The sequence below is a fragment of the Pelmatolapia mariae genome, linkage group LG5 (assembly GCF_036321145.2).
Source record: "Pelmatolapia mariae isolate MD_Pm_ZW linkage group LG5, Pm_UMD_F_2, whole genome shotgun sequence".
Lineage (NCBI taxonomy): Eukaryota > Metazoa > Chordata > Actinopteri > Cichliformes > Cichlidae > Pelmatolapia > Pelmatolapia mariae.
In genome coordinates this window covers 12,573,046-12,591,095 of record NC_086231.1, presented here as the reverse complement: position 1 = coordinate 12,591,095, position 18,050 = coordinate 12,573,046, and the positions used below count along the sequence as shown (strand labels likewise).

The window sequence follows — 18,050 nt, the reverse complement described above, 5'->3', positions numbered from 1 at the left end:
CGTTATGTATGCTTTGAGCGTACCTTTTTTATGTGTGTGTGCATACATCACCTCAGCCCAAAGCCAAGCTGACAGACAGCTTCCCTCTGAGGAGCCCCTTAGTGTTTCTGATTGATCGTCATAATGCCAAGGTACAGGCCCTGTCCTTGGTGCCTATGCTAATCTCAAGCTCATGCATATTTATGAGCTCCTTGGGAATCAACTAGCTAAATAAAGGATGAGGCTGTTGGCTTGGAGCTCCGTTCATCACTGAATCTGATTGATTAGAAAGAGGGGGGGAAAATCAGCCTGTAAAGACCTGTGGTTTTTCTTTCTTTTCCCTCAGCCTCAGTTCTGGGGTCACAGTGAGAGCTTGTGGCATGTATGAGACGAAACAGTGGAGACCTCAAGGTCAGATCTTTTATAGATGTTATAGGGTGACTTTTACATTTACTCATATTTTATTTCCTGTTTTTTGCTCTTTCTTTCTGTTTTGTCAATCACTCATAGGCAGGTTTTTGGGTTTTTTTTTTTTTTTTTTGCCAAACAGAGATTTAAACACAAATTTCTAACCTCAAAGTCTGCTTTTGATTATGCACAAGGTTTCATGCATCTAGTCCCTGTTTGTGGATATTGGCTGTGTTTTATAATTTATCAGAAATAAGCATCACGATATGGACTTTAAAGGGGGGAATTTAAAAATTGGTAGGTTTAATATCCCTAATTCTTTTGACAGTTAAAAACAGTTAATTCCTACTTGCCAAATTGACTGATCACCTAGGAAGAGAGAGAAAATGATCTAGTGAAGCGAAGTCCCTCAAACATTAAGAATGTCTCTGAAAGCTTTAGCGTAATTATTTCATACATCAAAATTAGAGGCTGTGAAGACAGAGACGACAACACATTCAACATTTTGGTCCCTTTATTTCATGTTAACCACATTTCAAACAACTAAACAACCAATGGTAATGGCATCACCAGATCTAAACAGCACTTTGCTAGACAAATAATCATCAGAATAATAATTATACAAAAGAAATGTACAAATTCAAGACAAAAATAATCTAAAAGAACGTTAAAAAAAATATAATACATATGAAGGGCCATGATTCAAGTCAATAAAATAAAGCATCAGTGAACAAAAGGATCAAGATATCCAGCATTCACATTGTCTTCAATACAGCACTCTCACTATTTTGATAGGTCCATTAACGAGCCTGACTGGACTCCAGCGAAAAATAAGAATAAAAATAAATCAACGCAAGCACAGATTGAATAGTTTGCTACAACATTTAACTACAAGTATGTCAGCTCTTGCCATAAGCACTGAAATGTTTCCTAACAAAAGAAAAGTTCATCAGAAGCTGAACCTTATATGAAATCATTCTAAAATATCTAATGCATCTAAAAATGTTCGTACTTTCTCGCATGGGAAAAAAGTAAATCAGGTAATTGGTGACAATTATGTATTTTTAATGCATTGGGATTTAAGATAATTCACTTCAGTAGTCTGATTTTTTGAGTGTTTGAAAATTAAGCCATCATTCTGGTCCTTTTTATTAGAATGACAGTGTTTTAGAGAGAGGTAAAAACAGATCTGAAAATAGTATCACCTTAAAGATTCAACACATTTCAGAGGCTGTTCATATAAATACAGGTGGTGTATCTATAACATGAGATTCTGGTTTAGTCTTTTGGGATAAGGGGAAAATGGGATAGCATAGAAGAGTCTGACCAGATGAGTAGGAGATAATGGGAAGCTGAGGTCAATGCCATGCATAATTCTCATTAATTCCCACACTCCCACACGTTCTTTAAGGTGCAGAGGCATCTAAACTATTAGCCATGTTAACTGCCTTTCAACCTGGGGTCAAACACTAACTGAAATCATTTCCTGTTAGTGATTTTCTCAAATGCATTTTTAATATCCGTATATTTCAGTGGGCTTGACGTAAAGCATTCGTTAATTATAAAAGAAATGTAAATGTGGCCTGTCTCTTTGTTTTGTGATGTTCTTTTTAAATCATAGGTTATAGGGGAAACATGGGCCCAATCCCTTAGCTTGGATATTTATTATAGATAGAATTATACATAGAATTACTGAACTGTTTACCAGTCTGCTCTAAGTATCAAGGATTCTTAAATCCTTTCTTAATCTCAGCAGGTTTAACTACTTTCTTATCATTTGAATGATTATTTTTTAGATCCAAATAGTGGCCCAATATCAATGACTACTCGCAACACTGTAGACCAGGTTAAAATCAAATCATCGACACTATAAAGTAGATTAATTCGTCTGTAAGCTACACTCAGTTATTGAACAATTTCACATTAAAGCAAATTGCTATAAAATGACCAAACACTGATTTCAGTTAAGAATTTACCCCAGGCTGTTCAATGTCAGAAATTTCAAGTCTAAATGTTCCAAAATGGACAAACATGCAAAAGTGCAAGTTATAGTTTATGTAGTTTTTAGAGGGGGAACATTTTTTATTTCTTTTTGGGGAATTTGGGGACTCATTTTCAATAAATTATAGTAGTGCTGTTATCATATTAGAGACAAAGTATTATCTGGTTGTTTCATATTCTGTACCAAAAGTGTCACAATAAATAAATAATAAAAAAGTCAAATTTTATAAAAGTTATTCTGAATGCGGTGGCATTAGCTAAATGTGCAATATGCGAACAATATGTCGGCTTTTTTGACATTTCTGTGGAGACAGTCTGTGGTATGGTAACACAGTTTTTAGAGTTATAGTGTTTTGAAATCACATTAATTTGTAATGTACCAGTTGCTGATGTTTGCCTGTTTGTTTGTTTGTTTGATTGTGGTTGTCTTATCCTATTTACAGCAAGGGTGGATGCACACAATAAGATTTTAATTTTGTCTTTTTTTAAGCATTCATGAAACCACCACTGTCCCAGTGAAAAAAAGCCAGAACAGAGACGTGACTTGGCCTTAAATCTAAGGCAGGTTTCTTTTTTTCCTTTTTTCTACTGTTATTTTTTTTCACAGTGTCCCTGACTCCACTTATTGTAGGTTATATATGTTTTTGTTCTTGTGTTTTTCTGACATTTGAACTCAGTGAAAGTAAAACTATAAAAAAGATACAACCATGCTAACATATTTTCTTTTCAGGCCAATTACAGAATTACAAGTGTAATTAAAACGAACTTTTAGTTAATAAAAGGGAATCAGCATGTAATTTGAAGAAAAAAAAAGTTAACTAAGCTAAGTGAGTCATGGTCAAAAAAACGTACATTTCCATTCCCTTTGAGAGTTACCAAAAAAAATCTTCCAGTGGGCATCCAGCCTTCAGAGGGAGACAACATTCAAGGCGTAGAATATATCTAAAAAGGAAATACTGTACAATAGTCACATCACAGCCCAGCAGAGAGGACAGAGAAATAGAGGAGTAAAAGTGGTGCGTCTTTTAAACATTTGTTTTTTGTTTGTTTACCATATTTTTTTTTCTTTGTACAAGCATATAAAGTCCCCAGTCTTGCTGAAGCAAACAGACATTAAAATCACCAGTGTGCATGTTTGTTGCCTTTTCCCTCTTCTGTACAGGTTTGTTGTGTGTGTTGTTGCAGGCACGCATATAGATAAACACTTCCTCAAATATGCAAGCATGCCCTCTCTTCACACACAGCCACGTGCATATGCACTCAAATACAAACACACACACGTGCGCGCACACACCCACACACACAGGCACGCTCAGTCAGTCGGATTCAGGTCAACACAAAGCAGTATTGCCCTCCGTGTTTCCCAGTGTTGCGTTGAGAATGACAGGCATCGACAAATGGCCGATCGGGAATAGAGATGTTTAGCCCACACCCAATCAGAAGGAGTTGAGCGCTTCCAGAGCCACTTCATAGCAGAATTTATACTGTTCCTGTGTAGAAATAAAACAACAAGCAAAGCTAAGTCAGAAAATTCTTGAAATTTGGCTTTGTTTCCCTCAAACTCTCAATATAAATGTATAGCTGCACTCTCAGCTTGGCTTTAAACTTCAAACATGTATGATAAAACCAAACTCTACGCTCATAACTATTTACTAAATATTGACTTATTTATTTAAAAAATGTACTGGAGCACTGTAATAAAAAACAAAAAATGAAATTTCGTGACATATAATTCACAACATAATATGCAACCGACGATGACGAGTATAGAACACAGTAACACAATTTCCATATATTTACCAATGAAAATGAGTCATAATTCATGAACTGAGAATCATAACATTATCAGCATAGCAGGTAATATTGGCCTCAGCCAGACAGCAAAGGATTGGATTGGCTGGACTGCAGTATGTGGGTGAACTAATCCAATGCCACAGCTTTATGAACAATTCTGTCATCATTCTCTAGCTGTGATGACATGTGACGACAACTTTCAAATGTCCAGATGGTTTCATGGTTTGGGATGTTTGGCAAAGAATTAAGAACAATGAAACGCTTTTAATCTTTGACTGACAAGAAACAAAGAGTCAAATAAATCCATACTTATTTGAATTCTTTACATTATTTGTTGTTAATTTCACTGAATGGTAAAACACTGTACGAAGCTGTTCGGCTTAGTACCAAGATTAAGTAGCTGTTGATAACAAACTAAAATCATTTGAACATTTTTGGTACTAAATACATAGATGCTTTTTTTAAACAGTAATCCAAGGGAATTGATGGGGTAATTGGGCAATAAAAAAGAAAGAAATCATAAAAACATTGCAAAATTCATAGCTCTAAATAAGACTTCTGTACAACTAAAGAAATGTTTTTATCTTCCTGCTCAAGTTGTCCGACTGGTTCATTCTTCTCATTCATTAGATATGTTTTGGGTAATCACATGACTGGAGGAGTTAGATCATGTGGGTGCCATAGGCAACTCTCTGACATATCTCTGAATATTATGCTACTACAGAACACCATGCTAATGGTATCACCTCAAAGACATCTCAGTTTTACTTTTTTCTCCTTTAGGAATTTAAAGCCAGTTTTTAAAAAGTTTAGGGTCACCAGCACTTTTTACCCACAGCTTTGTTTTATGATGACAACCCCCCCCCCCCCCCCCCCCCCCCCCAAAAAAAAAAAAAACATAGCCAATCACAATTAAATCTTCACTTATACCACTAAAGGACTAAAGCTTTGGCAAATACAGAAAATTGACTGTTATAATCCATTTGCCTTGCATCTGTGAACAGGTGTGCTTTAGTTCATGGGTGTGAGTAACAAAATGAGAAATTCTTTACAAAGGAGATGTGAAAAGCACTGAAACAGCTGTGACCTGTCTTTATGCAAATACAAATTTTTGGTAGTGTGGGAATACTTGCATGTTTGCTACCACAGAGACAAAAACAGAGTAAAGCTTTAATTCTATATTAATTTATGTAAATCTGTTTATACTATTTACTCATTGCTGCCTTTTAATAACCTGTTTTTACCTTAGTTGAATTCCGCTCTAAACTAAAAATTTCAAGAAACTACATTTTGATCCAATATCATAAAAGCAAAACATTTCAGTAGCATCATCTCCCCATAAAATATACAAACAAATATGTATGTATTGTGATTTCTTACCATAGTCTCCACCATGTTGGTCTTGTTGTTCCTCAGGGTTTTAACAGTGTGGAAAACATCTACAATATTCTGCTGCTGGATCATCTCATTGATGCTGCAGATGGCACAGAAAGTTCCAGAACGTCCACCACCAGTTCTGTAAAGGAGGAGGAACAAAGGAGTAGGACCAAGAAATGAAGAGAGAAAGGGAGACAGAGGCTCTTCAGTATTAAACATCATCACCATTTTGGAAACATAGCTGGAGGTCAAGAAAATCATAGTGAGGTCAAAAAGAAAACAGAGGATGGAATGAGATGAAGGAAAGATACAGGTGTAGAGAGAATATTAGAAAGGTTTTGTGGGGTATTCTCCTAACTGCTTATCCAACCAAGCTGCAGGACAGTCATTGGATAATGTCCTGAAATTGTATGAGCCCTAAACACTTGTTGGAAATTTAATAAAGCTTATAAAATAGGCTATACAGGTTAAATTAGTTTGCTTGTTGTGGTGTCATTTAAAATGTGACGTATTTAACGAATGGTTTCTGTTTAGTAAACTGCAACATTTTAAGGGGATATAAGGAAAAATTATTAGGTTTGGTGATATATGGTGTTATATTCCTTCTTGTAGCCTGTATAGATGACAGAATGTGGAAAAAAAACAATTTACAAAGCTAAACAATGTTTTAATTAGCTCTCAGAAAAACAAGTCACTGCAGAGAGTAAATAGGATCCTGAAAGCCAAATTGGAGATATTAGATGTCACTTTTAATGCTAAAGAAACAAGTATGACAATGTGAGTTGAGAAAAAAGGCTTTAAGGGACAGAGAGTGACAGCAAGTGACAGAGTGAGAATTCAGTACAAAGAAACCTGCCACTGTATGCAGAAAGAGACCTACTAATAGATTTTAGAAATTTGAATAAATGTGTTCGACTTAAATCAAAATAATAATAAAAGCCTTTATGAACATTTTATACAGATGACAAAGTGCCATCTGTATAAAGTGATCCAGCAACACAAACATATTTATGTATACTATATATATTGTGTGTTTACTGGCTATATGCCCCAATCAGCAGTCAGTGCTCTGCCAGTGAAAAGTCAGACCACCCACCATGAAAACAGCTCCAGACTTTCCCATCTCACTTGGTTCCAGCTGAATTCCTTCAGTATTGAGACTGAATAAAACATTTAGGTACTGCGAGGTGGAGTGACAGCCATCAGAAAAATCATCCACTGTCTACCTATTCTGCATTAGGAATGCCAAGGCTGCTACAGCTTGCAGTCCACTCGGAATACCTTTGTTAGTGATAGTGACTGGATTTTTTATAGAAAGTCTATAATCTAAGCTTTTTAGAAGCGCTTCAGAAGGTTAAAAATAAATATGGAAAGTTTTTGTTGCTGTCTCAGAACCACTTATACAATAATATCAGACTGCAAGCTTGAAATTCATTAGTTAACAAAAAATTTAAATGCAAAAGTATTGCTCATGCACTTCTTGATTTCATGTTAGATTAAAATTTCAGACAGTTGCTTCAGTGTCAGAAACTAATTTCTAGGGTAATGGTGAAAAAATGAAAGCAAATACATTTTACATTAGTCCTGTCAAATACATCTAAAAGCTAAAATACATGAACATTATGAAGTACTGAACAACAACCAGAAAATGAAACTTTTCAGACTTGTCAGGACTCAAGTAGCAGTAACAGTCAAGGAAATTGAGTAACCTTAACATCTTGCATAGAAACATATCAGATATGAAAAGTGGTTCATCTCTGATGTCAAACAAAATTAAAAATTCAATTTAAAAGCCACTTCAACTGCAGTCACCTTCTATTGTGTTAGCTAGATTACAGGAGCCTTGTGTGAATATGGCTGATTTAAAAAGAACATTTGCTGTAATTTGTTTCTAGAACCATGCTGGTGTTCAGATCAGTAAATGAATAAAACACTATTTTGGCTCACTGCTCTTGGTTAATATAACACTGCACTAAATTTGATATGATAGATGAGAAGAGGGGTGTCATAATAATAATAATAATAATAATAATAATAATAATAATAATGTTGACTATAACTGTGATGGTCCAACTCCCTAAGGTGATAAGCCATCATCAGTGATGACCCTAACCACAACTCTAGCCCTAGGCAATTAGAAAATTTTACTTTTGTTTGAATTAAATTGCCCAAAGTCTGGCCAATCAGGGGGCAAGGAAAATACTCATTTTGACTAACAAACATCAACAAGCATTCATTTTTCCCATAGATGTTCTAATTTTTCATTTTTCCAAATTATAAGTTTAAAATTGTAGCGTCACTCTTTGGCAACAGGCAAACGATATCTTCATAAGGTTTAAAACAAACTGCCAGGTTGGCCCATCTATGTAAGTAAGTATTAATTGAATTGATGAAAATATTAGGAAGAAAGTGACCTAGCTGTGCATCCAGTTACTCTGAAGTGATGGGTTACTATAGTGGGTGGGTTAGCACTTCTTTTAAAGGTATTTAAAAATGGTCGATATTTGCTTGTTCGCCTTTGTGTATGGTATGTGATTTAAGCTTTGAAAAAATCATTTTAATATATTGGAGTTCAATTTCAAATTGTTTGGATGCCATCCCCTGTTTATCAGTTGCTTTTAGTGTTTACTTCATCCACAGTTTCAGGTGAAATATTTAAAGCGGCTAAAACCGAAATCCAAAACATTACAACTAAATCTACTGCGAAAAGTATCTGACAGTCAGTGGTTGGTGGTTAAGTGGTTTGTAGGAAATAAATTCCTATGTGATTTAAATGAATTGTGACATACTTGAAACCACATTACTCTAGATATGAACTGCTGCATGCTGAATATTACTAATTTGTTAGAAAGAGGCACCTTATCTTTATTACTTTGCTTTATCTAAAATATATATCTATATAACTCGAGATAAATACAGCAAACGCAGATTGCTGAATTAAGTGTGCTAACTCCTCACTATTTTCTAAAAGCTCCTCCCAGTGTGACTTGTTGAAAGTAAGACATGTGCTCAGCATTAAAGATGCATCAAATTCCAACCTTCAGGACAAGTGAAGAGCAGAAAAATAATCAATTTTCACCATCTACTGATAGAACCATCATGTTTCTACTTATCGCTAGTATTACTGAGTCTGTGAAATCAATAGCTGGGGTTGATTAGCCAGAGTAGCCGTCTTCAGCCAGAAGCAGAGACAGCTTACATCTCTGTCACTCACATTTACTGGGTTTGAGCATAACTAAAGAATTTAGCCCCCAAATGGTCTTGCTATCTTAATTTATCTGCTAGTGTTTTAATTTCACAGAAATTAAATGGATTGTAGATTTAAATAGAATGTGTTTTAAAATACCAGTTTGAGCATTTAATTTATAGTGATTGACAGAGTTTACTCAAATTAATATCATATCTATATCTATAGGTGACAGGTTTATTTGAAATGAAGGTCAAAGCATGTGATTACTAACATATATGACACCAGTTATTAAACTTTTATTCTCCATATAAGGGCTAATAGCTGAATTGCACATTGTTCTGTAGCAGTGTAGACTGTTACAAGCTTCAGCCTTAAACCATTTAGGCTTTCAGGCAGAAATAACATGACATTCATAGCCATGTGCTGAGAGCTTTACAAAATATTTGACAGTGACAGATTATTTTACAATGGACATTTATTTTTAAATGTTCAAACATAACTTACAATCTGTAAATTTAGTTCAGAACTAGGATATGAATATTATTCTTTTTTATTTCTGCCTCTTTTTATGTTAAGTGAAGAAAGAAAAGGCTAATAAGCAAAAAACTGTTAAAAAAACAAAAACAAAAAACCCCAAATCAATACCTCATTGGTCCAATGAGGTGTTACACAGGGAGCTGATTGGATGAGCACCACAGATAGGCAGTGTTTGGAGTGTGTGTACACACGTTACTGTTAGCAGTTCTCTCTTCTATAGATTTTACAGCTTCTGTTTCCTTCCCTCATTATCAGCTTCATTTGCTCTGCTCAAATAGGGTGAATTCGTATCGAGCTGAGCTATGTTTTTATACTTGTATACCAACACACATTCATGTATGTAGTATAATAAACATTCTGTAGTGTTATTTAAAATATATTTGGTAAAAACAGAAGTAGTAGTAGCACCGTACCAAACACTGAATAAACCTGGACATCTGAACATAGCATGCACAACCAGGCGTGTGGGTGATCCATACTGCATCAGCACAGCCACACATAACAATAGAGATGAATGATGACCTCTTTAAAACTTGACACATTCCAGGCTTTTTAAGCCATGAGCCTCATTTATATTTAATGAAAATAATTCATAACAAGTCTCACAGCATTTATGAACCGACATTTCAGACGTTTTGACATCAGTAGTGAATATATATGGCTTTCCAGCACAAGATTAATGCTGAGTCTGAGGCAAGTGTATATTTGACAGATAAGTGGAACAACATAAAGCATGAAATGGTACTCAACATGTACAAAACCTACAAAAAGTGTTTTTTGTGTGTGAATATCTGTCTTAAAAGTGTGTATGTGTTCTTTTATAGAAGTGCACAGCTTACTTTATAATCATCTTCCCTCTCTGTCTGTCACAAACACACACTCTAAGGGAAGATTTGTCTTGCCATTCATGTTGATCTGTTATCTCACTGAGCAGTGACTGTTCCAGTCTACTATTTCATCACGTTTTCTATTATTTGTGTCTGCATGTGTCTGTGTGACTATACTTACAGGCAGTGTACCACAGTTCTCCCGTCTCCTCCGTCATATTGTTCCTGCCACTTAGCCAATCTCCTGACCAACTGCAGGATGGAGCGCTTGGAGAGAGGTGTGTCCCTGTAGGCTGGCCAGCCAATAAACTGGAAGTGCTGCACCAGGCGGTAACCATCTTGTGGCTAAGAAGAGAAACGTGAAGATTAGGGTTTTGATCACTGCTGACATAGCTGTTATCACAACAATCAACATCATGCTGTAATTCCATGGAATTCCATTTCAATTTCATGCACAGCGATATTGCTAAAGCTACCATTTTTCAGAATTAAGACCAAAAATTGAACAATGAAACCCACTGGCTCCCTTTAGAAAATATATCTGCATCTAACAGGTCTGTTTGTGCTTAAATGATATGGAAAGTTGGATGAAAAGCTGGTCAACTATAACAAATACAGAGTTGGTTTTTCAGTTGTGGTCTCATTTGGTAATATTATCCATCCATTCATTTTCTTAGCCACTTTTTTGGTTACAGACTATGAGGAGGCTAGAGCCTATCCCACTGGGCAAAGAGCAAAAAGCAGCATACCCTGCACAGGTTGCTAGTCATAATACCAATACAGAGAGATGGACACAAAACAAGTCGTTGGATCCAAACCCAGGACCTTCTTCCAGTGAGACACTGCCATCATTGTGCCACCCAAGTAAGTATTTTGCTAAACTGATACATAAAACACATTTTGTATGTAATCAGGCTTTTGTGCTCCAATTAGTTCCTGGTTTTGAACAAATGTCTTTTCAAAAGAAATAGGCTTGGATTCAACAAAGACCTTAGCTTGTTATGTTTAATTCAATTTCATGGCAGACATGGCATATTTTCAGTTGTCTAGCCCAAGGCAAGTGGCATGCACCAAGTAAAATACCAAAACCCACCATCACTGTCAGACTGATTTACTGATGTTTGTCACAAATGCATATGCACATTGACATTTACACACAAACCAAACAAATTCAGCAGTATCATTTTTTATACCATTTTTCCTTCCCTGTCTTTTCAGTGCACCTGCCATTTACTTTCTCCCCTTCCATCTTTCCTTTACTCTACGTCCATCTTTCTCTAAATTACCCAGTCTCTTATACCAATTAACACTAATCTAAAATATTTTCTGTACCCTGCATTTATGTGTCTTCATTCTACTTTTCTGTTCCCCCTATTTCTTTGTATTGTCACGTATTTCTTGCGAACATTTTCTCCCTTCCACTTTTTCACTGTTCTCTGCTCATTTGATGGCTAAGCGATTGGCGATAGAGACTCGGCTAGGCTGGAGCTGCTCTCGCAGTGTGAGATGTGCTGTTATGGCAATGATATGAGCCATTTCACACTAGACTGCTGATGTGTTTGAGAGAAGGAGAGAGAGAATATAGATAGCAGGGTAGCGGGGAGTTCTCCAAGTGCTATACATAGGAACATGCAGATGATAAGGCACCACTAGAGTTGAGCGGTCATGGATGAGTTAGAAAATGAGATGAAAAGAGGGTAACAAGAAGAGGCAAGAGGATAGGAAGGAAAAGAAAAGGAGAAATAGAAGTGAAAAGGGAACAAAGGTGCATAGAGGTTGGAGAAGACAAGAAAAGGAAGAGGAGGATAAAAAGGTAGAGTTAAAAAAAACAAAAAACAACTGTCATTACTGTACCACATTCAACATCACTATCATTTTTTCTATGTAGTCACCAAACCAGGACTCAGGTAGCCTTGCTGCAAAAGAGAAGCCATAAATTGGTTTTCCAATATATCCTTTTGCCAACTGCCTACTGTGTAGTAAAGGTCGCATGCAATGAAAAAATGCCTTTGCTGTATTGTTATGGTGTGTTCCACGGTATACTGTTTCACTATCTATTGCTTTTACTTGAACTTTAAACACATTTTGTATTCCTAGTAAGTGTCAGGAAAGTAGTGCTTCATTTGTCAAATAATAGAGTCCCTTGAAATCCACAACACATATTTTATTAAGAAGAGGCCTTAAAACACTAAGGCGCTCCATGACTTTGAATTTAGCAATGCACCACAAAATCTAGCCATGAACTCGTAATTTGAAAACTGTCAAGGAGGAGAAGAGAAGACAAAAAAAGAGAAATTATCAAAGTGTGTTCCAGGACACCAACTAAAGACAAACTGAAGATGTTTAGATGTTCTACATGCAAAACATCTAATCTTATAATTTTTTTTCAACTTAAATATAAAATAAAAGAAGTACTGTATTAAATATGTAAACGTTTAGTACCCTAGCCATGTTGCAGATCCTGAAGATTCGGTTGATGATATCCTCATCGATGTCTGCAGATATGAACTCCACTTGAATAGGGCCGTAGCAACATGAATTTTTTTCTGGCCAGTACTGCATACATAACTTTAGAAAACAAACACAAAGGTTGGAAGAAAAAGACAAAATGCAGAAAATAAGAATGGGTTGGAGAAAATGAAGTCCACCAGTTAGAACAAGTACATTCACATGACATTTCTTTCCAGTAAGTGGGATAGGTTTTACTTCTTGGCCAGATCCATGAGCTATGAATCCTTGCTGTAGCCCATGTTACAAATCAGTTACAAATGGAAATAAATAGAAATAAATGGGAGAGACAAGTAATAGAGTAAATAAAAAATCAACTCTGATACATTCATCAGGCTATCTGATAGTGCAGCCAGTTTCAGGTGCTGATGTCCAGTGTCTTTTTGTTAGTTAGACCAAAATAAGTACAGAACATGTTTGTAGATTTGTGTGTGTGTGTACCTGTACCTGTGCTGCATCCATTTCATTGAGCATTACAATGGAGGAGCAGTTGTAGTCAAACACCAACCTCCAGAAGTCACCCATGGTGTTGGGCAAAGGATGCTGAGTAACTATGAAGGCCGCTGGCTGTTTGTGGCTCTAGAATGGTGAAACGAATAACAATCAAAAAGCACAATACAAACTATGATAAGCTTACACATACATAATCAGACATTTAAACAAAAACTTACATCCATTAATGCAGCATTAATGTAATTGGAGCTCTCTCCATCCACAGAAATCAGAAAAGGAAGGCATCGGTCTGCTGGTAGAACATCCATACTGCGGTTCTTGTCGTGGTTTCTGGGTAGCAAACCCACACTGCAGTCCTCTGGACGAACTCTAGGGGTCACTATGTTTAGAGTCTGATGGGCAGAAAAGCAATGATTTGAACCTTCAACCTAACTTGAACCCACACATTCACATTATCAGCTAGGGTGTTGTTCAAATGCACGTGTGGTGAGTGTTCCCAAAAATGACAAAAAACAAACGGGTGTGAATATGCGTGCTCACCTGGAACTCATCTTTGATCTGGCTGGAGTTGGTCTGTGGGTCCAACCTGCTGATGTTGTAGTAAATGGCTCTGAACTCACACACTGGTATGGCTGTGTTTCCACACAGACATGCTTCCAAGATGGCATCGTGAACAAACACATACTGCTCCTGCACCAAAGCAAAATGAGTTCTGGAGTCAAAATTTCTTTCACTGAAATAGAAAACTCTGGCTTATGCAAGCAAACAGTGCTGAACCTGCCTGTAGCCCTTGGACTGGACCACAGTGCCTCACAGTAGCTGTAAGCAATGACACCTCTGGAATAGATGATGCAGTCGGGCAAAGCTGCATTAAGTCTTTTCAAGCTGACAACAAACTCAAACATTCCAATGTGAACACAACTTTTGTTTGCTTTGTGTATGAACATTATTTGCATGCGTGTGCTTTTGTAGGAGCCTGAAAGTGATTTAAAAGGGCACAGTGCTTTGCTAGTGGTGCCTCTGTGGTCTGGCTCAAGTATGTTCTTTGTGTTCCAAATCACTAGCTTGCGCTAAATGCATCAGCTACCATGAGCTACAGCAGCCACCGTGCATGCTAATTTACCTCTATCTCTCTTTCTGTCCCCCTATCGTTGCATTTTTATCTGGGGTTGGCTCCGTTTTTATTTCTCTGTTGCTCGTTTCCTCTCACACTTGTGTTTGTCTGCTGCCGCTCGCTTTTTCAATTTGCTTCTCGTTTTATCTCTCGGTCTCTCTCTGTTGAATGTTAATTGTTGCCCTTGGAGCAGAGAAGAGGCTTTAAAAGCATCACTGAAATGACCTCTCCTGGCCATTACCTATGCCAGTGACATGCACAGACACAATTGCGCGCAAAAACACATGTATACACACATGCACGTCACATACTCACTGAAACATTTACGCACACTCTTCTTTCCCCTGTGCCTTTTAAAAGATTAATTGCTTTGTGTTGTGTGGAGCAGGATTATAATAGCATCAAGCAGCTTCAACACTGACACAAATTGCTCCCACACATATTCAAAAGACAGGGCAGGATGCATTTAACTTGGTATCAAGAGGCATAAAAACACACGTGAATGTGCACAGACAGACACACATACACAAAACTAGCTTTTATACCACTGCTGTCATTTGAAAACACTCAACGTGATGCCCTAGGTAACTTTTCTGAACCTGGCACTTCTAAAACCCATTCAAAAGTCAATTTCATACTCTGAGCTTGAGCTGTCAGTCTGAAAATGAGGCTGTTTTTCTTTATTCCTGGAAAAGTTGACTTTTTGGATATGCAAGGTTTTCATCAGTAACACAAATGGAATGCAGAGGCGGAACGGATTAGGTCGGCTTAAGGTAGCTTTAGAAAAGAAATGAACGCTGCTGTTCCAAAATGGAATACCCAACATTTGAAAATGCAGACTCTTTAAAACGTTTGATAGTACTAAATTAGAACAAATTACGACACCATGTAAAGGATAGTAACCCAAGTACTCAGCTAGCAAAGACAGAACGTTTTAGGAAACATCATCCGTATTTTGGGAATACTGAACAGTGCTGATTTATGCTTGGCCACTTCAAATCTTAACTTGTTGTATAGTTGTGACTACACCAGTACCAGACAATATACCAAATCTCTCCCATGTCATCTGTTATAGAAATAATAAATTAATACAATCTATTTGACTGGGATGTTACATCTCACCTCTGATATTTCTTACCAGCTATTACATACACATATTGACACAAAACTCTCCTAAAACTGTCTATGTCTGAATTTGTGTTTGTTTGATCTGAGTTTGGGTGCATACCATATCTGTGTGAGTTTTTGTACTAGTTTTCATCTGATATTCAGAGAATGTTTAATGTTTAATGTTCAATATATAATAATCTAACTGCATTAAATCATAGATGACTGCTAGAAGTCCTGGGATACTCCATACTGTCTTACTTTTTGCGATGCTACATCTCAAACTTACAACTGCAGACAAAATGACATATGGTACTGGAAGGGAATGAACCTTAATGTTGTTTTTTCTTCAGTGCAATGTATCTAGATGCTTTGCTAATGTAGAAAATGTATCCAGTATGTGCTAATCAAAATTTGATGGAAAGCCTCTGTAGAACTCAAGTCAATAATAATTACAGTAGGTGCTGATGATTTATTTTAACATGAACCAAAAATCTCCACACTTTATTTGAAAAATTTAAAATCCATAATGCATAACTTTTCATGATTGTCTAACCCAGCAGCCTGCCGTACCTGAACACCCACTTGTTTTGACCAACTAGACTCAACATCATCTGTGTTTAGTTATTATTTTGCCTATGCCCCAAAAGGTTGATTCTGTTCATCTAGACGTAGCATCTTCAATGTTTCGTCACTCATCCAAGTGACTTCTTCAGTCTCAGCTGACTGCAGGTTTCCCCAACCTTATAAACAGTACATTTGCACAATAACTGAAACCAGCGCACTGAATGAACAATGGGCTGTGAGGTCAGTTGCTTGATCATTAATATGCAAATTGTCATGGCCATTGATATTTTGCCTATGATTTATATCTATTTTCCATGATTACACTTACCTCTGTCTGAACCATGTTGACTCGTTGTGACCTTAGTTCTCGGATGCAGTTGAAAATGTCCACCACGCCTTCATTCTCCGCCATGTCTAACATGATGTCCACTGCAATGAAACAGCCTGTTCTCCCTGCACCGGCACTGGAGACAATCATAAACAAACATGATACTCTCAATCTAACAAAATTGTAATAATGAACAACTTAATTTTTTTATTCTTAACCTTTATTTATACAGATACTCCCACTGAGACCCAATGTCTCATTTACAAGAGAGACCTGTTCATATCCTTCAGTAAGACCAATCACTTTTAAGCCTTCAACACTGACATTTTGGGTAATGCAACTAACATACAGACTAATTTCTAATAATTTTTAGTGTTTTTCTTTTTCTTTTCTTTTTTTAAACAACGCAGTCAGATCTCTGGGTAGCCATATTGCATATGTATTTGTAGGAGCTTCCCTTTCACGGCACAAAAATTGGTGAAGGGCTGTTACACACAGATTTATGCAGTGGAAAAGATGAATCCTGCACTCTGTCTGAGCTGTCTGGAGTCATCCAGAGAACGGCTTCCCAGTTTTACTGAGCACCCCCTGAGTAAGGTCAGAATCTGACTGAAGATTTTGCCCTTGTATCAGAGCATATCATTTTGTCTTCCTGTTTCTCTCTCTGGTCTGAATATCTCTTTTGTTTTGGCAGCAAAATGTATGCTAAAACCTAAAGTTTTCCTATACTGTTAAAGTTATAAAGTGTTTCTGTGCTGTACGTTTGTGTAGTTAGCAGTCTCCCAGGCATCTCATTAGGATTAGTCTTGATAGGTTGCTTTGATCATTTTTTTAAGAGAAATGAGTGCATCTGTTTTTATAAATTGCTGCACTGGTATTAATTCACCCGCACAACTTTCCACTCCCGTCAAAGTTTTTTTTTTTTTTTTATTGCAGCATTATGCTAATTTTCTTTTCTCAGTAAATCTGGCCCTAAGAACACTGACAAACTGGGGGGCGAAAAGTGAAAAAAAAAAACCCTTCTGCCTACAAGTATCTTATAGTTTAGTAAATACAACTGTTATCGAGTAAATTATAAAGACAAAAGAAAAAAATACAGCATGGTGGATTCATTTCTTTGCTAGATACAGTGACTTCACAGAGTCTAAGCTAAGCCACACCTGGGGTCTGTTCCAGCAGGTATAACACACTCAGAACCTAACCTTAAATTCTGAGTTCTCTTACCTCAAGATGGAAATTAGCATCAGCCAGGTAAAAAAGCATATTTACATGTAGTAGTACAGGATGATATTAGTATGAGAAAGATCAATTTTTTCTTCCACTAATCCAATAGCGGAATAGGCTGGAGCCTATGCCTATAATAATTGTATATAATTGCCTATAATTGTAATAAATTGTTGTTTTAAACTCTTTCCAGAAGAAAAGTAAAATAAATAGTAAAATAAATAAAAAATACTCTAAGTTGTTTCCAATGAATGAGTACTCTGGGCTATTGTGTTCTTATCAGATCAGTAAATGCTCACTGGAATGGCTGATAAAATTAAAATTAGGTATACTATATCTTGTTACTATATTTTAGAAATACGCTGTGAAACCTCCGAGTTTTGTAACTCAGAAAAACCTATTAACTTTGCAATCTCAGCAATGTTAATGGAGTTTAGTATGAAGGTAGAGCCTTTCTCTATTGCTCTCTTTCACTTTCTAACTGACAAGCATAAGTATGTGGAGACTTTAGTAGCCCATGTCAGGTGTTGAGGCGACACATTCTGAACAGCAATGCCTGGAGGGAAGATATGGACAGACAAGCAAACCAACAGATGGATGGACTGAAAGAGCGAGGGAAAGAGGGATGGAAAGGGA

The 18,050-nt window shown here is 36.6% G+C and overlaps 1 protein-coding gene across 12 annotated transcripts in view; it reads right to left on the bottom strand.

The window, feature by feature from the left end:
• Positions 1-883: 883 nt before the first annotated feature.
• Positions 884-18,050, bottom strand: part of ptprt (protein tyrosine phosphatase receptor type T) — a 304,970-nt gene continuing 287,803 nt past the window's right edge. For 8 of the 12 annotated variants that reach the window (XM_063473699.1, XM_063473700.1, XM_063473702.1 and 5 more), the window contains 8 exons: positions 16,191-16,326; positions 13,615-13,764; positions 13,293-13,466; positions 13,063-13,200; positions 12,556-12,681; positions 10,295-10,458; positions 5,563-5,698; positions 884-3,878 (listed from right to left, as the gene is read on the bottom strand). In XM_063473699.1, coding sequence (XP_063329769.1) covers positions 3,825-3,878; positions 5,563-5,698; positions 10,295-10,458; positions 12,556-12,681; positions 13,063-13,200; positions 13,293-13,466; positions 13,615-13,764; positions 16,191-16,326 — 1,078 coding nt within the window. In that variant the 3' untranslated portion in view covers positions 884-3,824. The remainder of the gene's footprint in view (positions 3,879-5,562; positions 5,699-10,294; positions 10,459-12,555; positions 12,682-13,062; positions 13,201-13,292; positions 13,467-13,614; positions 13,765-16,190; positions 16,327-18,050) is intronic. The other 4 variants (XM_063473709.1, XM_063473701.1, XM_063473710.1 and 1 more) reach the window with 1 other exon arrangement.